This window comes from Pinus tabuliformis, chromosome 9 (genome assembly GCF_031772625.1).
Source record: "Pinus tabuliformis cultivar Carrire ecotype Pingquan chromosome 9, CPIR1, whole genome shotgun sequence".
Classification (NCBI taxonomy): domain Eukaryota; kingdom Viridiplantae; phylum Streptophyta; class Pinopsida; order Pinales; family Pinaceae; genus Pinus; species Pinus tabuliformis.
Genome location: NC_142307.1, coordinates 281,510,123 through 281,527,914, shown reverse-complemented (window position 1 = coordinate 281,527,914; position 17,792 = coordinate 281,510,123). Strand labels below are relative to the sequence as shown.

Sequence of the window (17,792 nt, the reverse complement as noted above, 5' to 3'; positions counted from 1 at the left end):
CTTTAAACACTAAAGGGATGGCAGCAGTGGATCACAACAATCTTCAGCAAGAGGAGAGAGATTGGATTGGGAAATCTATATTGGAAAACACTGGGAAAGCAGGACCAAAGAAAGCTCCTACAGCAAGAAATTGGAAACTAAGGATGAGTGAAAAAGAACTTGAAGAGTGGAGAAAAAAATAAAATAGATTCAGTCTTTTTTTCGATGGGGCATCAAAAAACAACCCAGTGAAAGCAGGAGCAGGAGGAGCGATAAGTGATCCAGATGGGAAAGAGATCATCACCTACAAATGGGGCCTAAGAGAAACCACAAATAACAAAGCCGAAGCCTATAGTCTTCTATTAGGCTCAAGGATATTACAAAAAAAGCAATTCGAGATCCTATAATAATAGGAGACTCTGCAATTGTTATTGAAGCAATGATCAAAAGTAAAAAACCCAATAATTCAGTGATGAACAGAATATAAGAGGATAAGATTGAATCTAAAAGGATTAGGAAGGGTCAGCTTCAAACATGTCTTAAGAGAACATAATAAAAAGGCTGATAACCTCACTAATAAGGCAACAGAAAGAGAAGCAGGAAGCATCAAGGAAAACAACGAAATATATTGCAGCTCCATACCATAATCTATTACATTCTTCATGAAGAAAGAGAAAAAAATGGAAAAAAGTTTGAGGAAAATCAAAACAACAATGAGAGTACACCAAAAGATCAAAAGGTAGATTTGTTAGCAGATGCACTCAATGGGCACCTACAGGAGTATAATCAGCAAATCCAAATCAAATCTAACACCACCCAAAGCCCGCAAGCCAAGGAAGATAAAAATATTCTCTGCCCGAATCGAGCTGATATTTGTCATATTAGTGTCAAGTTTCAAGAAAAATATGAGTTCATAAATCGCAATCGAATGCCCATATTCAAACACTGCAACAGGAATTGTATCCTCACGTTCATTAACAGGCTTAGTAATCTCAATGCTAGCCTATGTAACTCTCCCTTGAATAGCAAAAGTTCCCAGCTACATGTTTTCAGTCTCCTATGCCAAGCTACCAGTGAAGCATTCTCTCAGTTAGGCATTTTCATACACCTGTGTCATTCGTCGCCCCTCTGCGATATCTCCACTACTCTTTTAGCCATCTCCAAACACGGTAACAAGACTTGCAATCTCGTTTCCCCCAACAAGCATATCGCTCTCAATAGCTCCCTGTGTATCCCACCCTTGAAATGACATAGCATTCTGCTCTATGTCTCCATTCCTCTGTGTCAATCTATCAGTGTGTCTCCCTCTTCTCGAAACCTTCATCACCTCCCTCGGACCCATTTGTCTTCTCATAGTGTTTTCTTCATTGTACATTTAGCCTCCGAAAATATCTCAGCAGACATTCCTTTAAATTGGCTACAGAGTATCTCTTCAAATCAAGTTCAGAGCATCTCCTCTTTGCCAGATTGGGCGCTGTTGTGTATTAGTCTCTATTGGGTGGTAACAGGTTGCAACAGGTCAAATTCCTATTCCAAGGACAGCGAAGCAGAGCAAAAGAATTTCAGTAGAAGGTATACTAAAAATGGCAGTAAGACCAGCAAGAGCACATACAGGAGGAATATAAAAATTACAAAAAATATAGCAAGTCAGAGGATCAAAATGGAGTGCAATCCTATAGAAAGAGTGGAAAAAAATGATGGATGCCCAACATGCAAGGCAAATAAGTTTATGATAGGCAGGTTCAACGAAGCACTCAAGGATCTCAGGTCGGAAATGAAAATAGGGAACATCTATAAACAAAGAGATATAGATAATCAGCAAGCCAAAATAATAGAGCTCAAAAACAAATGCAAGCATCTTGAGGAAGCCATAGCCTATATCAAGTCAATCACTCAGAGCCAACAAGGGGAAAACACCACTCAGCAAAGCAAGAAGCACCACTCTCAACAGGAGAAGTTAGTCAACTAGTATTGAGAAATCATTTAATTTTAAATGCATTGCAAGTTCATTTTACTTCTAGGACAGTATGTAAGGCAATATGCCAAGCTAGTCAAAGGAATACATAGAATACTAGATTCAAGCTTAGAAATAGGGACTGCACTCCCATTTTCATATTTCTACTTGAATCCAAACCCCATCGAATGTAATAGGAGTTTGCTTCTCTCTTTTTTTGCAATATAATCAATATCCGATCGTGTTAAAAAAAAATTTGAAAGAAGGCCTCCCCACTATTGAGCAGGGACTGGAGACGTAGTCCAAATTGAACGAACTCCATAATCAAACCTTTGTGTCATGGTTTCTTGCTTATTGTGTTATTTCCACATTGTTTTATGTGCTTTTAAGTTCCATGGTTAACAAGCTCTGTTTCATGTAATTCTGATGCATCCATAAGTAAAAGATCTTGGATCAGCGGGATACCCCGTTGGAAAGGAATCAATGAGACTTGTGCAATAGTGTTGTTTATAGGATCATTAGGGCACCACAAATGCATCAAAAACTCAAATAACTTTAGGCACTGTTCACTTTGCTTGATGAGAACCTGTAAGAGATCTAACTACCATATTGCTTCCTTAAGCATTGTGAATGATGTTGATGACGTCTTAGACATCCCCTTTGACATCAATGACATCTTGTTGTCATCAATGACAACACAATGTGCAACATGTCACAACGATGTTGTGGCTCGTAGAAGTTAGATGAAATACACCTTAAACTTTGGCTTTGTTGTGGTTGAATTCAAGAAGAAGAGGAGGAGATCACTTTGTTTGGTTTCTTAAACCTCGTGGATGATACCGATGGGAATATGTGCTCTAGATAGATATAAAGGGAGAGAGAGAAAATGCGGTATGATGTTTACAAAGCACACGAAGTTCCTTGCATGCATTTGATCCATTTATAGAATGAGACACATAATTGAGATATCCACAATATAGTTTTGCCCAATGTCTAAACCATCAATTACCATATGAGTTATTATCATACTAAGTAGATATAGATAATAGTTAATGATAATCTAGATTATTGTATTAAAAGGATTCTTGTAACCATCACTTGGATTGAAATCATTCCTTAACCACCTTAATACCTAGCCCAGTGATAAAAATTAAATAGAAAAATAAAACACGCGAAAATTAAAGTTATTATATATATATATATATATATATATATATATATATATATATATATAGATATATATATATATATATATAAACTTTAAAATAGACACCTTCAATCTTCTAAATTTTCTGAAATAAAATATGGTATTTTTTTTTAATTTAAATATATAATCATTTTAAATTTATATTTTATCCTCTCAATGCTCATAATATTATAAAATGATGATGATGATGATGGTTAACGTCCACTGAGATCAAACTTTGGTCTATCGGACCTAAAGAAACAAATTATTTAGTTTGATTTAAGATTTTATTCCTATGCTCAAAAAGCTTGGAGAGAAGCCTCTCGAGCTCACTATAATTTTGACATTGTAAAAGGCTAGGAAGGTCAGTATTGCGACAAAGATTATGAAACTAAGATCTAATGTGGTTGTACGCGGGGCACTCTAAAAGGAAGTGGTTTTCATCCTCGATGTTCCTATTCTCACATAGATGGCAGATCTTTTCCATCCATGGTGTTTCAGGAACTGCCCAACGACCTGTTTCACTATGGAGCTCATGAGAATTCGTTTTAATCTTTGTTATATTAATTTTCTTCTTTGAGCTAGCTAAAATAGAGAGATACTTTTGAACTTCTAGGGTGGGGTTGATGACCTTCTTATAATAACTTAATTTTCTTTTAGCCGCTAAATCTTTCTCACACCACATTTTTTCTTTGAATTTAGAAGTAACAATATCTTTAATAATATTAATGTTTTGCAATGCATCATTTTCGTTGATCTCCCAATAGTTTAATCAAGCCTTCATGTCTTTATACCTCCCCGTTTGAGCATCACAAATTTTCTCTTAAAATCAATACATTTATTTAATACATGATTAAAAAAAAAATTATAAACGTGCACACTTTCGCTTTACCAAAGGATCACCATTTTCCCTTAAAAGTCAATACAATAATTTATTTAATTCGTGATAAAAAATAAAATATTAATTTATAAATGTGAACCCATTCACTTTACAGAGAGCGTGACATGTAGAATAAATATCATAAATTTCACTTTAAATCCACGCACGCAACGAATTTTCCACTTGCTTTTAATGCGATCACTTTCATTTTAGTATCAAGCATCATGACTTTTTCTTGAAAGTTAAATATAATCATGTATTCTAATATTGACTTAGATTATATAATTTATGAAAAAATAAAAATATTAATTTATAATGTGAATACAGTATAAAAAAGGATAATATATCTCTAGTTTAATTAATAATAAAATAATTTTTAATTTTTAATTTTATTTAAAATTGGTAAAGATTTTCGAGAATTATAAGTTATTAATAATAAAATAATTTTATTTTTTTTAATTTTATTTAAAATTTGATAAATATTTTTAAGAATTATGAGTTTAAAGTGTTTAATTTATATAATTTTGGTTTTTTAGATTTATTTATATATTTAAAATTATATTTTAAATAATAAAAAATCACAATTTTATTCAAAATTATATAAACCATTTCATTTATTAACTGTGTTAGTATTATAATAAAATAGTCTTTTACATTTTTTAATTTTATCTAAAATCACAATTTCACTCAAAATTATATTGTCAGATTCAAGACAAAAAAACCATTTCATTTATTAACTGTGTTAATATTATAATAAAATAGTCTTTTACATTTTTAATTTTATCTAAAATTTGGTAAAAAAAATTCTAAGTATTTAATTTATAGAATTCTTTTTTAGTCCCTGCCTGGTTTAGTCCCTGCCTGGGACTAATAGCGATCGATCGATTGTTGACCTACCATTACTTGATACTTTCACTGGTTTTTTTTTCGGTTTTTTGACCTTTTAACCTAAGTTTGATGCTCCCAATTTTATTCAACAAAATTTTACCCAAAGTTTTTGGTTCCGCAAACAATTGAGGTCTTATTGCAGCCTTCACGTTGCCCAATGCAAAAAATTTGATGCAATCTTATCTTATCCAAAGTACGCCAAAGTTTTATTAAAATTATTGGATCAACCAAAATTTTAGCCAAAGTTTCAGTTTGCACCTCTTATTGCCTGAAATAATGTATGATTTCTGTGATTGTAATTAAAAGTTAGGATAACGTGCACTGAAGACTTTAAAACATTTATGGATTTGAACTAATGCTAACTTTCAAGTTAGCATTACCCTGAAACATTTAATGTCATCTTTTTTATACAAAGATAAGGATGCATGAACTTTTTGTTTATATACAAAATTATGGAGGCATCATCTGCCGTCCAACACCTGCCTAGTTTGGGCTCAACACCTGCCGTGGTTTCAATTGCTGCCTCGTTTGCGCTCAACACCTGCATCACTTCTCTGCTGCCTCAACACCTAACACCCACACCTACCATGGTTGGGCAGGTTTGAATTGTATTGTCGCTCTGCAAGAAAGCTTTTCAAAGCTTGAAGATAGATTTTCAGAGCGTGAAGTGCATTGTATTGCATTGTATTGTCTCTTGAACTGTGAAGTGCATTCCAGGCTAGAGAATTTTTGTCCTCAAGGTTAGCAGGAACCTAGAATTCAAAGAGATTAATATAACATCTTCATAACTGGATTTCATGGCAGGAAATTAAATGAATATACGTAGTACGATCTCCTTCACTGACTTGTGAGAGCCTGCAGGCTAATGGAAGAATGATAGAAATGGAATGTTGATAGAGTTGGCCATGGTTTCCACCGCGAGAAGAGTATTAGACCGTTGCACATCGGAAGTCCACTATAAGGAATGTGCATGCTACCTCACAGGCGGTTATGGCAGGTCTAACGTTGTGGGAGATTGCATGCTATAGAAAGCATTTACAGGCCAGAACCATCTTTAGCTGCACGCCGTTGGAATCAAAAGTTAATAACCTTAAATTATAGGATTTTGAGGTAAGATTTAACTATGGGATACTAGGGTTAATGGAATTACCTGTAAAGATGGAGAATATTATGCATAGCTTTAATCTCCATTCCCACCATTCACGCAGAGCACTTTCGCCGGGGGTTTCCCCATCTCCATTGGGTACACCTTCAAATTAACTTTGGTTGATTGATTCAGCGATTATTTCAAAAAACTGTGAAATTCGAACTGAATTATCAGCATAATTATTTGAGGGCGCTGTGATGACATGGCATGTGGGGTTCAAACCATGAATATTTGAAGGAGGCATAACCCAGGCTAGGAGACCTGCCTCTAAATGAGACAAAGCGACCTGATGCTAAATGAGACATAGGTATCAGGTATTCTCTCTCAGTTATAAAATGTAGCTCACTGAACAATGATATTCAAGCTCATCAAATGTGTAATCTTGTTGACGAGGATGATGGTATGGGTGGCCAAAGGTATTCTCAAAATTGATATTGTCGTAGACATATTATACTGTCAAAATATATGATGAATTATCATGGTAGAAGATTATTGTTTCTTTAAGATTATTCAACAATAGTAATCTCCATATTCACAGAGCGCAGTAACTAAGCATATTTAATTGAAAATTTTCACAGAAGAGAACGGAACTTCAAGGTTGTTATTGAGTCTGAAGCTCGGGCTGATCTACACCATTTAGGTCAATTTTTATCAGGGAGGCAGGCAGATGCACCCCAGGAAGATCTACAGGTTCTCGATATTGTTCTGCGCGAATTGCCGACACATAGGTATGTTGAGATTAAATAGCATCGTTTGTTATGGAAAAAGAGAGAGTCAGCGTAATAGTTTTTGATCTAATTTTGTATTTCAGGTATTGGCTGGTTGGGATATCCTTCTATTCCCCTCATTTAGGAACGAGGAAACAGCTTGGGGAGGGCTTAGAGAGCTGCCGTGGATTTTACCATAGTATCAAACCCACTCAAATGGGTTTGTCGCTCAACATTGGTATGTATATTTTTTATTTGGATATTAGTGTACGTTTCTCTCTTCTGTCTCTTTAATTAGCTACCTGCTTGTAAGACCTATTGACAGTGTGCCCCTGCTAATTTATGCTGCAGATATGTCCTCAACCGCTTTCATTGAACCGTTGCCCGTAATTGATTTTGTGGCACAACTTTTGAATAGGGATATAGTATCAAGGCCATTGTCTGATGCTGATCGTATAAAGGTATCTTATTTCTACAGAGGGCTTCACTTAGCCTTGTGCTACAATTTGGACTGGCAACGTGCAATTGGAAGTATTCAAAGATTTAGTTCTTACTAAAAAGGTTTTAGAAAATGTGGTGAATGTGCTCCTAACTAATCCAAATTTGTGGGGCTTAATGAAAACCAGATTAAAAAGGCACTGAGAGGTGTTAAAGTTGAGGTGACACACAGGGCGAACATGCGTAGGAAATACCGTAGTAGAAGATGCATGGAAATGATTGCAGCGTCAAGACAGATGGATTTTATCAATGCCAGTGCATTGAAAAACATGTGTAAGCAGAAGTTACATTGTTTTTAAGAATTATGTTTTTAAAATGATAAATTAAATTTTACTTTAACCTTGTCATTAGCATGTGAATGGATCTTTACTTAATTAAATATTTTAAAAATCATTATTATCATTAGTTTATTAAATGCTTTATATTAACAATGATTTTTGGTAATATACTTACTCTTAATTTGACGAATTGTCCCTTGCTTTTGTACGAGTTAAATATTCGAACTAGTTCAGTGTAGAGCAATCAAAGGGGTTGCATTGATCAAGCGTTGTAGCTACACTGGAGGATCCAAAAGAGCCTTCGGTGGATAGGTATCTTAATTTCTATGACTGCACTTCGAGGGAATTTTGTAGAAGCCAAACAACTTACTGTAGACATAACATAGAAAAGATAAACAAAAAGAATGAATTGAAAGCGTGCAAATTTACAAAACTAACTTTCCTTACAAACAAAAAATAATTAGAAAGGCAGTTGGATGTAAGAATCGAGCTAATTTAATGGCAGGGGTTTGAACACCTCCCTGTAACAAACTAGGTCTATTTCCTCCCTTCAAAGCGGGTGCAAATGGGTAGCGGGGTTTGAACACCTCCCTGTAACAAACTAGGTCTATTTCCTCCCTTCAAAGCGGGTGCAAATGGGTAGCGGACACTTGAGATCCCACAAATGGTAACCAGTAGAGTGATTGCTGGTTGAAAGGCTAGATGGCCATTTCGGTAGGAAGACGATTCAACAGATCTGCTTAATAGAACTTCTCTTTTTCTATTTACTTATAACCAAATAAAATTACAATCGAATGGAATTCATGTATTAGTGTATATGTGAAGCCCACTTAAGACACGTTTCTTTAATTTTGAGTTGAGAACTGGAAAAGAAAAGGAAAACAAAAAATAAATGGATTCTCGATTACCTTTGTGGATTCGACTTGAGAGGATTAGCCTCATCCTCCCTTAACCTGAGTTTTGGCAAGATTCAAAACTGCAATTGAGGAGGTGTTCTATATTTTCTTTCCAACAACACTTAGTGCATGTACCCAACCAGGTAGTCCATCGATCTAATTTAAGTCAACCTGATAAAGCAAGAGCGTTGATCAAGTTGAAGAGTTAAGGGTTGAAGCCTAGCAAAGTATCTTTTATCTTTTATCGAGTATTCCTCTAACTCACAAGGATGGAGTCTAACTCACAAGGATGGAGATGAGGAGTGGTGGCTTATATGCCTTTTAATCTTGCAAGTAAACTTTGACTAATTATCTATTAAAGCGAGAGTTGCAAGTCTTGAAAATTAGTTAGTACTTTACCATGCATATTGGTTGCGAATACCGACATGAACTTTTGTCAATAATTCCATTTTTCATTCAAAGCCTAATGACAAACGCATTAGTAGTTGACTAACACATTAGTAGTTGCTCGTGCTTGACAAGCTCTTATATAATCTTCCATTTTCTAAAGACATTTATGGCTGCTTCAAGGCTGTTGGTTAGAATATAGTTGTTCTACTTTCAATGAAATTGTGAGACTTAACTTAATATTACAAACCACACTTATTTTTTGTTTTTTAATACACTGGAGATGATTGGCATTCATGTACAGCTAGCCCCGGCAGGGACTGCCGCTACGACAGTGGCTCCCTTGTTAAAAATGGGGGTGGCTAGTCCCCTGAAGAAACTTTATATTAGGCCCAATGTACAATTATTTTACATATATACCGCTGACATCCATCACATCCATCAACATACACTGATATACTATGCCAATATACAATCATGAAGTAACATATAGGTTGCCACGCAACAACACAATAGAGGCACAGGCGGGGTGCAGGTAAGCCGACTGCCCCGACCGCTGAACCGTGCACTCATGTGCAAAATTCAAAATTCAGAATTCTAGTTTTTTTTATTCATTTATATATTTCAAAATCACATTTTAAATAACAAAAATTCACAATCCAGCTAAATCTTATATCATCAAACTCAAATCAAAAGATTATTTCATTTATTACTCAAACTCTACCAATATTATAATTTCAGAATTTTCCAAATTTATTAACTCTACCAATATTATAATTTCAAAATTTTCCAAATTTGTTTTTGGAGGATGACCAGTGGAATAACATCCAATATGTTTTAGGTATCACTATATTTGTCACTATATATTTATCGGTAAATTTTCACTTTATCTTGACAGCAGAATAAATAGCATGGCTTTCGCTTTACTTTATACGGAATTGTGAGCCTTTTATATAGAATCATTATGATGCAAACCAAAATTTTAGAAAATCAGAGTATGCAAATTGCTTTGTCCTTTCGTTTTCCTATGGGATCAGTGAGTTGCAAACAACTAATGATAACATACAAAAATTTCCGGGTTGTCGAGTGGAGGTGTGCGGGTAGCGGAATCCAACCAGAGATTGATTGGAGGTCTATCGGCCTATAAGCTAATAACAGGTGCGTAATGCGAGATATCATCCAATGCATGTTGTTAAAGGCCTGTTCAAGCCTCGTCTCAGTTCAACATCCTACTCCTAAAGAGTTTCCAAGCATGCGTGACCTCCATCCTGCATTTTCACTGACATCTATCAAAAGAAACTCTGCATGACCTTGGCCAAGCTACGCCTCCCTTTCTCCTGGCCGACATTCTGTTTGAACCTCTTCCATACCAGGAGAAAAGCTTATTCTGCGAATCCTTTTTCAAACCAGGAGGAAAGCTTATTCTGCGATTCCTTTTCACTCTTCCCTGCGTACTCCTTACGCAGTGGTGTTTTTACTCTCGGCATCTGGAGGCCCCTTATTTATGCTTTATCTCGCCTTTTAGCTGATATTCCTATGAGGTTGATTGTGGTTTCCTTTTGGTTATGGTGATTTTCTTCGTCCACCTTTTGCACCCTGCACTCGGCATGTTTGCGGCTCCAGGGCACCATATCCTATGACTTCGGACTAGCTCAAGCCAAAATAAGGAAGTTATCTGGAAGCTAGGCTGAGTTTTTGACACTACATTGACACCGGTCTGATCCCTCTGGTTTTTCCGGTCCAGATATTTCTCCGGGATGCCGGTTTCCGTCTTGAGGTACAAGCTTTAACTCTAAAATGACTTTCCAAGACATCCTTGGGCAGAGCCTCTATAGATACATATCTTATGTCTTGCAGGAAATTTAATCCTGTATGGGACAAGAACTTAAAGTCGGAAATAAAGGAAGTGGTCATATTTCAAAAAATCCTTCTTTGTTGTCAAATCCCAGATCATAGTAACGTCATCTTTCTTTAAATTGATGGACAGTTAGGCTAAGCTGAGTTTTTGGCGCTATATTGACACCGGTCTGATCCCTCTAGTTTTTCTGGTCCGGGTATTTCTCCGGGATGTTGGTTTCCGTCTTGAGGTACAAGCTTTATCTCTAAAGTGACTTTCCAGGACATCCTCGGGTAGAGCCTCTATAGATACATATCTTATGTCTTGCAGGAAATTTAATCCTGTATGGGACAAGAACTTAAAGTCGGAAATAAAGGAAGCCGTCATATTTCAAAAAATCCTTCTTTACTGTCAAATCCCAAATCATAGTATCGTCATCTTTCTTTAAATTGATGGACAGTTAGGCTTCTAAATGACATCTCCCCTTTCGGATAAAGAGCCTTTTGCTTCCCGAGGCTTCTTTTGTTAGTCCTTCTGTCAGAAGAACCTAGAATGACCCGTGTTGAACCGTCCTCCCCCAGGTATTTTATTCAATACTCGTCTGCCATCTCAGTATTGCAGTGTCCGACATATATCCTTTTGGATTTTATAGTACACCCGAGTTAAAAGTTAGGTGGGCTATGTAAGAATGGAGCTCCCGTCCGACTCATCTGCCATGGAAGCCATGGTCCATGCGGCCATTCAGGCGGAATCTTTACACGATAACGCCAAGCTGTCAAATGAATGGCGCTCCACTCTGGATGACATGTTGATTCGTCCATCGGTCCCACAAGATGACATGGGTGGCTTTGATAGGGTGAAGACAAGGCCTTTCCGAGAAGACAGTCAAACTGAAAACAAGCTAAAAGGAAAGTCATTCGGCGAATCCATGAACTATACTCAAAAAAATTTGAAACTTGTTAAAACTGTTTCGCCCCCCGCGGCTATTAAAATTGAAAGTGTTTATTTGACGGACCGCATAGAAAGCCTCCGGGATAATGCGCTGGTCGGCCGGTGGCATTTCCCGGAGATGGAAGACTCCGAGATGAGAAGCTGGCTCGAGAAGCAATGGAAGCCCCTGATAGGCTATGTTCCTATTATAGCCAGATTATTAAAGGAGTGGTACTGCTTTCATTTCCTAAGTTCTTACAACCTGGAAATCATCCTAAACCAGCAGTGGGTCTTTGGAAGAAGTTTTCTGGCGTTACACAGATGGTATATGGGTTATAACCCGTTAAAAAATACCCCCTCCAACAACTTGATATGGGTCAAGTTGCTCGACCTTCCCCTGGAGTTATGGTCAAAAGAAACTCTAGAAGAGATAGGAAACGCCATTGGAAGATGTGTTTATGTCGATCCGAGATGCTTAGGTGAGAAAGATAAACGAGTGGCCTGGATTCTCATAGATAAAGCCTACAGAGGAGGATTCCCGGATCATATCGATATTTTCTGGAAGGATTTAAAAATCAGTCAGAGGTTGGACTTTTGGGGAATCCCCTTTAGATGTTCAGCTTGCCACCGGACTAGACATTTAATCAAGAACTGCTTGCGACGCCCCTTAAGAAACCGAAAGCATCACGGCATCCCTCAGTGTGCGGAAAAATATTACAGGATAAAATCCCCCTCCCTAAGCACAAAGATTTTAACATCCGCAAAGAGCCTGTCACCATTAGCGCTCGATGATCAGCGAAGAGCTACATATGAAAATAATCAGCTTTCTCCATCGCCTTTCAAAATTCCAATACCTTTGGAAGCCATCTCTCCTTCTATGCCCCCTCTGGAGTCGGTCTCTCCTTCAATTCCCCCTCTGGAGCTGGCCTCTCCTTCAATGCCCCCTCTGGAGCCGGCCTCTGATCATGAAATTCCTCTTCCTCCCTCAGTACCGCATCCCTTTATATCCACCAATAGGGAGATCAAAGTCATCCCATCCTCATCATCGTCTCCGAACAAGAAAAAATCTCCACGTGGAAAAGGGAAAGAGATTATGATTACGGCCACCCTTATAAATTCTCCTATATCCTCGCCCACAAACTCGATTGGAAATGACTTAGACCATCTTTTAAATAAGAAATCATTGGAGCTTAGGCCGTTAACCATTCATAAACCTGGAAAACAATGCTCTCCTCAAATAAGCCCAAATTCTGCAAGTAACATTATGGTGAGGAGAAAGAACAACAGGGGCAGTAGACATTTCAGGGGAAGGGTTGATGGAGCAGGCAGGGGAGTTCGTAACCTATCTCTTATAGATGTTCCTATCATTGATATGACAGAAGAAAGGCCTCTTAGAGCAAGCATGGCCGGAAAGTCTCCCAAATGAATTTTATCATATCCATGAACATAAGAGGTCTGGGGGCAGACCAAAATTTTTTGGCTTTAAAGAATCTTTTCCTCTCAGCAAGTCCCAAAATCATTTTAATTCAAGAGACCATGCATGCCTCTTGTGCTGCAATTTCCTATTTCAGGAAGATGTTTCCATCATGGCACAGAATTGCTTTGGAAGCTAACGGCCTTTCTGGAGGCTTAGCGATGTTTTGGGATCCTGATTGGATCAAAGAAAAAACATATAGATGTCTGGCATGCATCCTCATCTCGGCACAAATTAGGGGGCGTAAATGTCCAATAAACATTTTGAATATATATGTGCCCTACAAGAACAGATTGCCTTTCTGGGAGAAACTGTTCGCTTCAGAAATTTTTGACATTGAATTTTTGCTGATTGCAGGGGATCTTAATGTCACTTTAAATATGGATGAAATATGGGGCATCAGCAAGAAAAAGGATCCCCTTGGTGATAGAATAAAAAATGAACTCTTAAGTAGGAATTTAGTTGATATCCTCCCTCACAAAATGCTTCCGACGTGGGAAAATGGAAGAGTCGAGAAGGCTTATATAGCTAAGAGGCTCGATAGATTTATTCTTCATGATAGTTTAATTGATGAGATGGGCATGCCGTTCTCATTGACTGAGAATGTGTTCATATCTGATCACAGACCGATTCTGTTAGGTTGGAGAGAAAAGGGTTTTAGGAAAGGCTACTCATTCAAATTCAACAGATCATGTCTGGAGGATCCAGAGTTTAATGATATGATAATAAAATCCTGGAATGAGTTATCGTCTAAAAAAACTTTTCCATCTTTAATGACCTTCAGGGATAAAATGGATTCCATTCGAAAGGCGGTTAAGGAGTGGCAATTCAAGAAAATGCAAATGAACAGAAAGGCTCTCCGAGAAGTTCAAATAGAGTTAGATAGCGCATCGAGTTCCATGGCTTTCCATCCCCTATCTTTCAAGATGAGATGCCGGATAAGGGAGCTTCAAAAGAAAAAACTTAAAATTTTAGAACAGGAGGAAATTTTTTGGAGATTGAAGAGCAGGGCGATCTGGCTTAAGGAGGGGGACAAGAATACAAATTTTTTTCATAAATATGTGAGCTCCAGATGGAAAAAGAATTCTATTTGGAAAATAAGTGATGGAAGAGGAGGTTTCTTATACTCTCAACATGATATCTCAAACGAGGCCGTGAGATTCTTTGAAAATTAGTACAAGAGATCTAAAGTCTGCAGGTTTCAAGATATTTTGTGGGGCATAGAACTGTTCCCTCAGATGTTTGATGAGGAATTAAATGACCAAATTTTCCAGCCAGTAATTGAGGAGGAACTTTTATCAACCATGAAATCTTTTAAAAGGGACAAATGCCCAGGTCCAGACGGCTGGACGATAGAATTCTTAATACACTTTTTCGAGCTTATCAAATGTGATCTATTAAGGATGGTGGAAGGATCCAGGATGTCTGGCAGTATCAATCGGAAAACTTCCTCCACTCATATAGCACTCATTCCAAAAAAGGGAGAAGCAGAATCTTTCTTGGATTTCAGACCGATTTCACTTTGTAACATCTCTTTCAAAATCATCTCAAAAATCATTGCAGAAAGAATCAAAGAAACTCTTTCAAATTTCTTAACAAAGGATCAGCATGGCTTTTTAAAGGGAAGAAATATTCTGGATGCGGTTGCTAATACTCAAGAAGGCATGTTTGCCATACACTCAAAAAAAAGGGATGATGTCATTTTCAAGATTGATCTTCGAAAGGCATATGAATGCCTTGACTGGGGCTTCATCAGGTGTTTACTGGCAAAGATTGGTTTAAGAGCCAACATGATTAACTGGATCATGGCTTGTGTCGAAAAGGTGAACTATGCGATCATTATCAATGGGATTCCATCTTCTTATTTCCTTGCGGCCAGGGGTCTTCGCCAAGGCTGTCCCCTATCGCCCCTTTTATTTATCTTGGCCATGAATTCGCTTAGCCTCCATATCAACAAAGCTGTCAAGAAAAACAGGTGCCATGCACTAAAATCTGCAGGAATTCTTCAATCTCACGTAGCCTATTTGTGGATGATGTTATCTTGTTCGGAATGTTATGTAGGCTCACTTGGTTGTGTTTTTATGATATCCTTAAAAATTTTCAAAAGGCTACAGGATTGCAAATAAACAGGGAGAAGTCAATAATTTACCACAATGATATTAGTCAGGAAGCAGTTGATTGGTTATCAGCTCTTTTCGGAGTTGAGACGCAATCCATCAGACTCGGAATTAAATATTTGGGTTTCCAAATGAAAGCAAATGGATATTCAAAGACAGATTGGCAATGGATTCTAGATAGATACTACAAGAAGATTTCAGTTTGGGAATACAGGTGTCTTTCTCTGGCTGGAAGGGTGATCTTGGCGCAATCAGTGTTAAATCAATTGGCAGTATACTGGGCCCATCTATTTTTTCTTCCTGCGAGCATTATCCAAAAAATGAATAGGCTAACTGCGAATTTTATATGGGGAGGCCAAGCGGGAAAAAGGAAATTCCATCTCTCAAAATTTTCTGATATCTCTTTGCCGAAGAGCATGGGAGGGTGGGGTCTGCTGGACTTACGGACTTTCGGAAAGGCTCTATTATGTAAGTCATTGTGGAGAGGGATTTATGGAGAGGGTTCATGGAGCGCCACAATCCAAAAGAAATACTTGGGCAGGAAGGATTTTTCTTTCTGGTTCAGGGAGGGAAGGATCGGCCCCAATTATGGCTCCTCAATTTGGTTAAGCCTTCGTAAGGTAGAAAGATATTTCTTGAAGAACTTAACTTGGCACTTTCAAGCAGGAAATAAGATCCTTATTGGAATAGATTAGTTTCTGAGTGGTGCCGAGGAAATCAATGTGCCTGAAACTTTGTTAAACTTTTTTCATAGAAAATGTTTTTTCTATTGGGACAGTTTGATCTCTGGTTGGCAAGGTTCGATCCCTCTATGGAAAGACGCAGAAAGTCTGGAAATGCCGGTTGCTATCGCTCAACAATGGGAACTCTTAAGGATGTGCCTCAGGAACTGCGGTATTTTTTGCTCATCGGGGTCTGATTGTCTCATCTGGAAAAATTCAAAACGGATGAATCTTGTTCGTGTTAAAGATTTATATCAGAATTTAATTGGTATGAAGGGTACCCCGCACAGTCCTATTTTTCCTTGCATTTTTTGGAAAGTTGGATGTCCTTCTAAAATGATTTCCTTTTCCTGGTTGACTTTCCACAATAAAAATCTATCTTGGGAAAACTTGATGAAGCGGGGATGGCAAGGTCCTGGTTTTTGCCCTATATGCAGGTCAGCGGAGGAAAACAACTGTCATTTATTTTTAAATTGCCAAAAATCTCAGCAATTATGGAATTCTTTAGAGAATTGTTATGGAATTCAGCATGTGACTCACGCTTCAATTATTGAAGCGTTTCTCTGGTGGAGTGAGAAAAAAGATATATGGCGCCCACTGTTTATTATCACCCTTTGGAGCATTTGGAAGTGGAGAAACAATTCTATTTTCAATGACAGAAAATATCCTTTTTTGGAAATCTTCTCCAATATTGTATCCCTCTATGACAATCTCCTGCAAAAGATGCTCAAGCAAAAAAAGGAAGCCTGTATAGCCCATTCATAGGCGCTCACATCCCTCCCAAGGGCATTTTCAATGGAGCTGAATAGAAGGGATCCTGTGGCTGTGGGGTTTATATTATTTCAAATGAAAATAACAAATTGCTCATCCATTGGAATGGCGGGAAGGGCTCCAACAGCAAAGCTGAAGAGATGGCTCTGGCTGGCCTGTTATACTTTTTTTCCTTTCTAAAGATTCATTTTGTCTCAATTCTTGGTGATTCAAACGTAATGGTGGACTATGTTGCAAGAAAAAATAATATTTTCAAGCCTCACCTAGTTGGATGGTTGGACATGATCAGGTTTTTTTGGGGAAGAATGGAGGGAAGTTCAATTCACCACATTAACAGGGCTCAAAACCAGCAGGCAGACTTATTGTCAAAGAAGGGTCTTCTTTCGGCTCCAGGCTTTTGGTTTTTGCAAGTATCTTCTGAAGAGAAAATTTTCACTATCTAGGAATTTTCTCTTCTAGTTTTCTAATTCTATTATTGCAGATCCTAAATTATGCATGTGTGTCTTATCGTTTGGCCAAAAGTTTTTCCTATGATTTTGTATAAAGACTGATGCATCTTGTGAACTTTTCTATGTAAGATTTCCTATATATGAATCGGTGCCTCCTATGCCAATGCTATGGTCATCATAAATCTAGTGGCCGAATGACAGTTTATGAGCTATAGTTTTTTCTGTAGTTTTTTCTGGCATTTCTGTCTTGCATTTTTTGGGTTTATGCTCCTCGCTTATGCAGCTCTTGATAGACCTATTTGGATCTTTTACAGAATTATATGCAAATGTAATACTGTGACTCTTTATATACCTTATATACTACAATCTTGCTTTTTCGTCCTGAAAAACATACAAAAATTTCCATGAAGTAGGATATCGCTCAGTATTAAATAATTGCTTTGGCTTTTCATGAGTTGCAAAAATCTAAGCATAACATAAAAAAAAAAAATCTTGCAGATTTAAGATTATCAAGTAAAAGATTACCTATATAGATCATGTTAAGATTATCTATATAGATCATGTTATCCATATAAATAGACTATTAAAATTTGTTTTCGTTGATTTGACTTTGTATATAAGGTGGGTTTACTCTTGTTTTTGCTAAACCTATTAGCAACCGAATAAGAATCTATTATATTGTACCAAAATTC

The 17,792-nt window shown here is 37.3% G+C and overlaps 1 protein-coding gene across 1 annotated transcript; it reads left to right on the top strand.

Moving 5' to 3' along the window:
* Positions 1-13,103: 13,103 nt before the first annotated feature.
* Positions 13,104-14,216, top strand: LOC149148269 (uncharacterized). Its single transcript, XM_089442127.1, has one exon. It carries the CDS (start codon positions 13,104-13,106, stop codon positions 14,214-14,216), a length of 1,113 nt encoding a protein of 370 aa, XP_089298253.1.
* Positions 14,217-17,792: the final 3,576 nt, after the last annotated feature.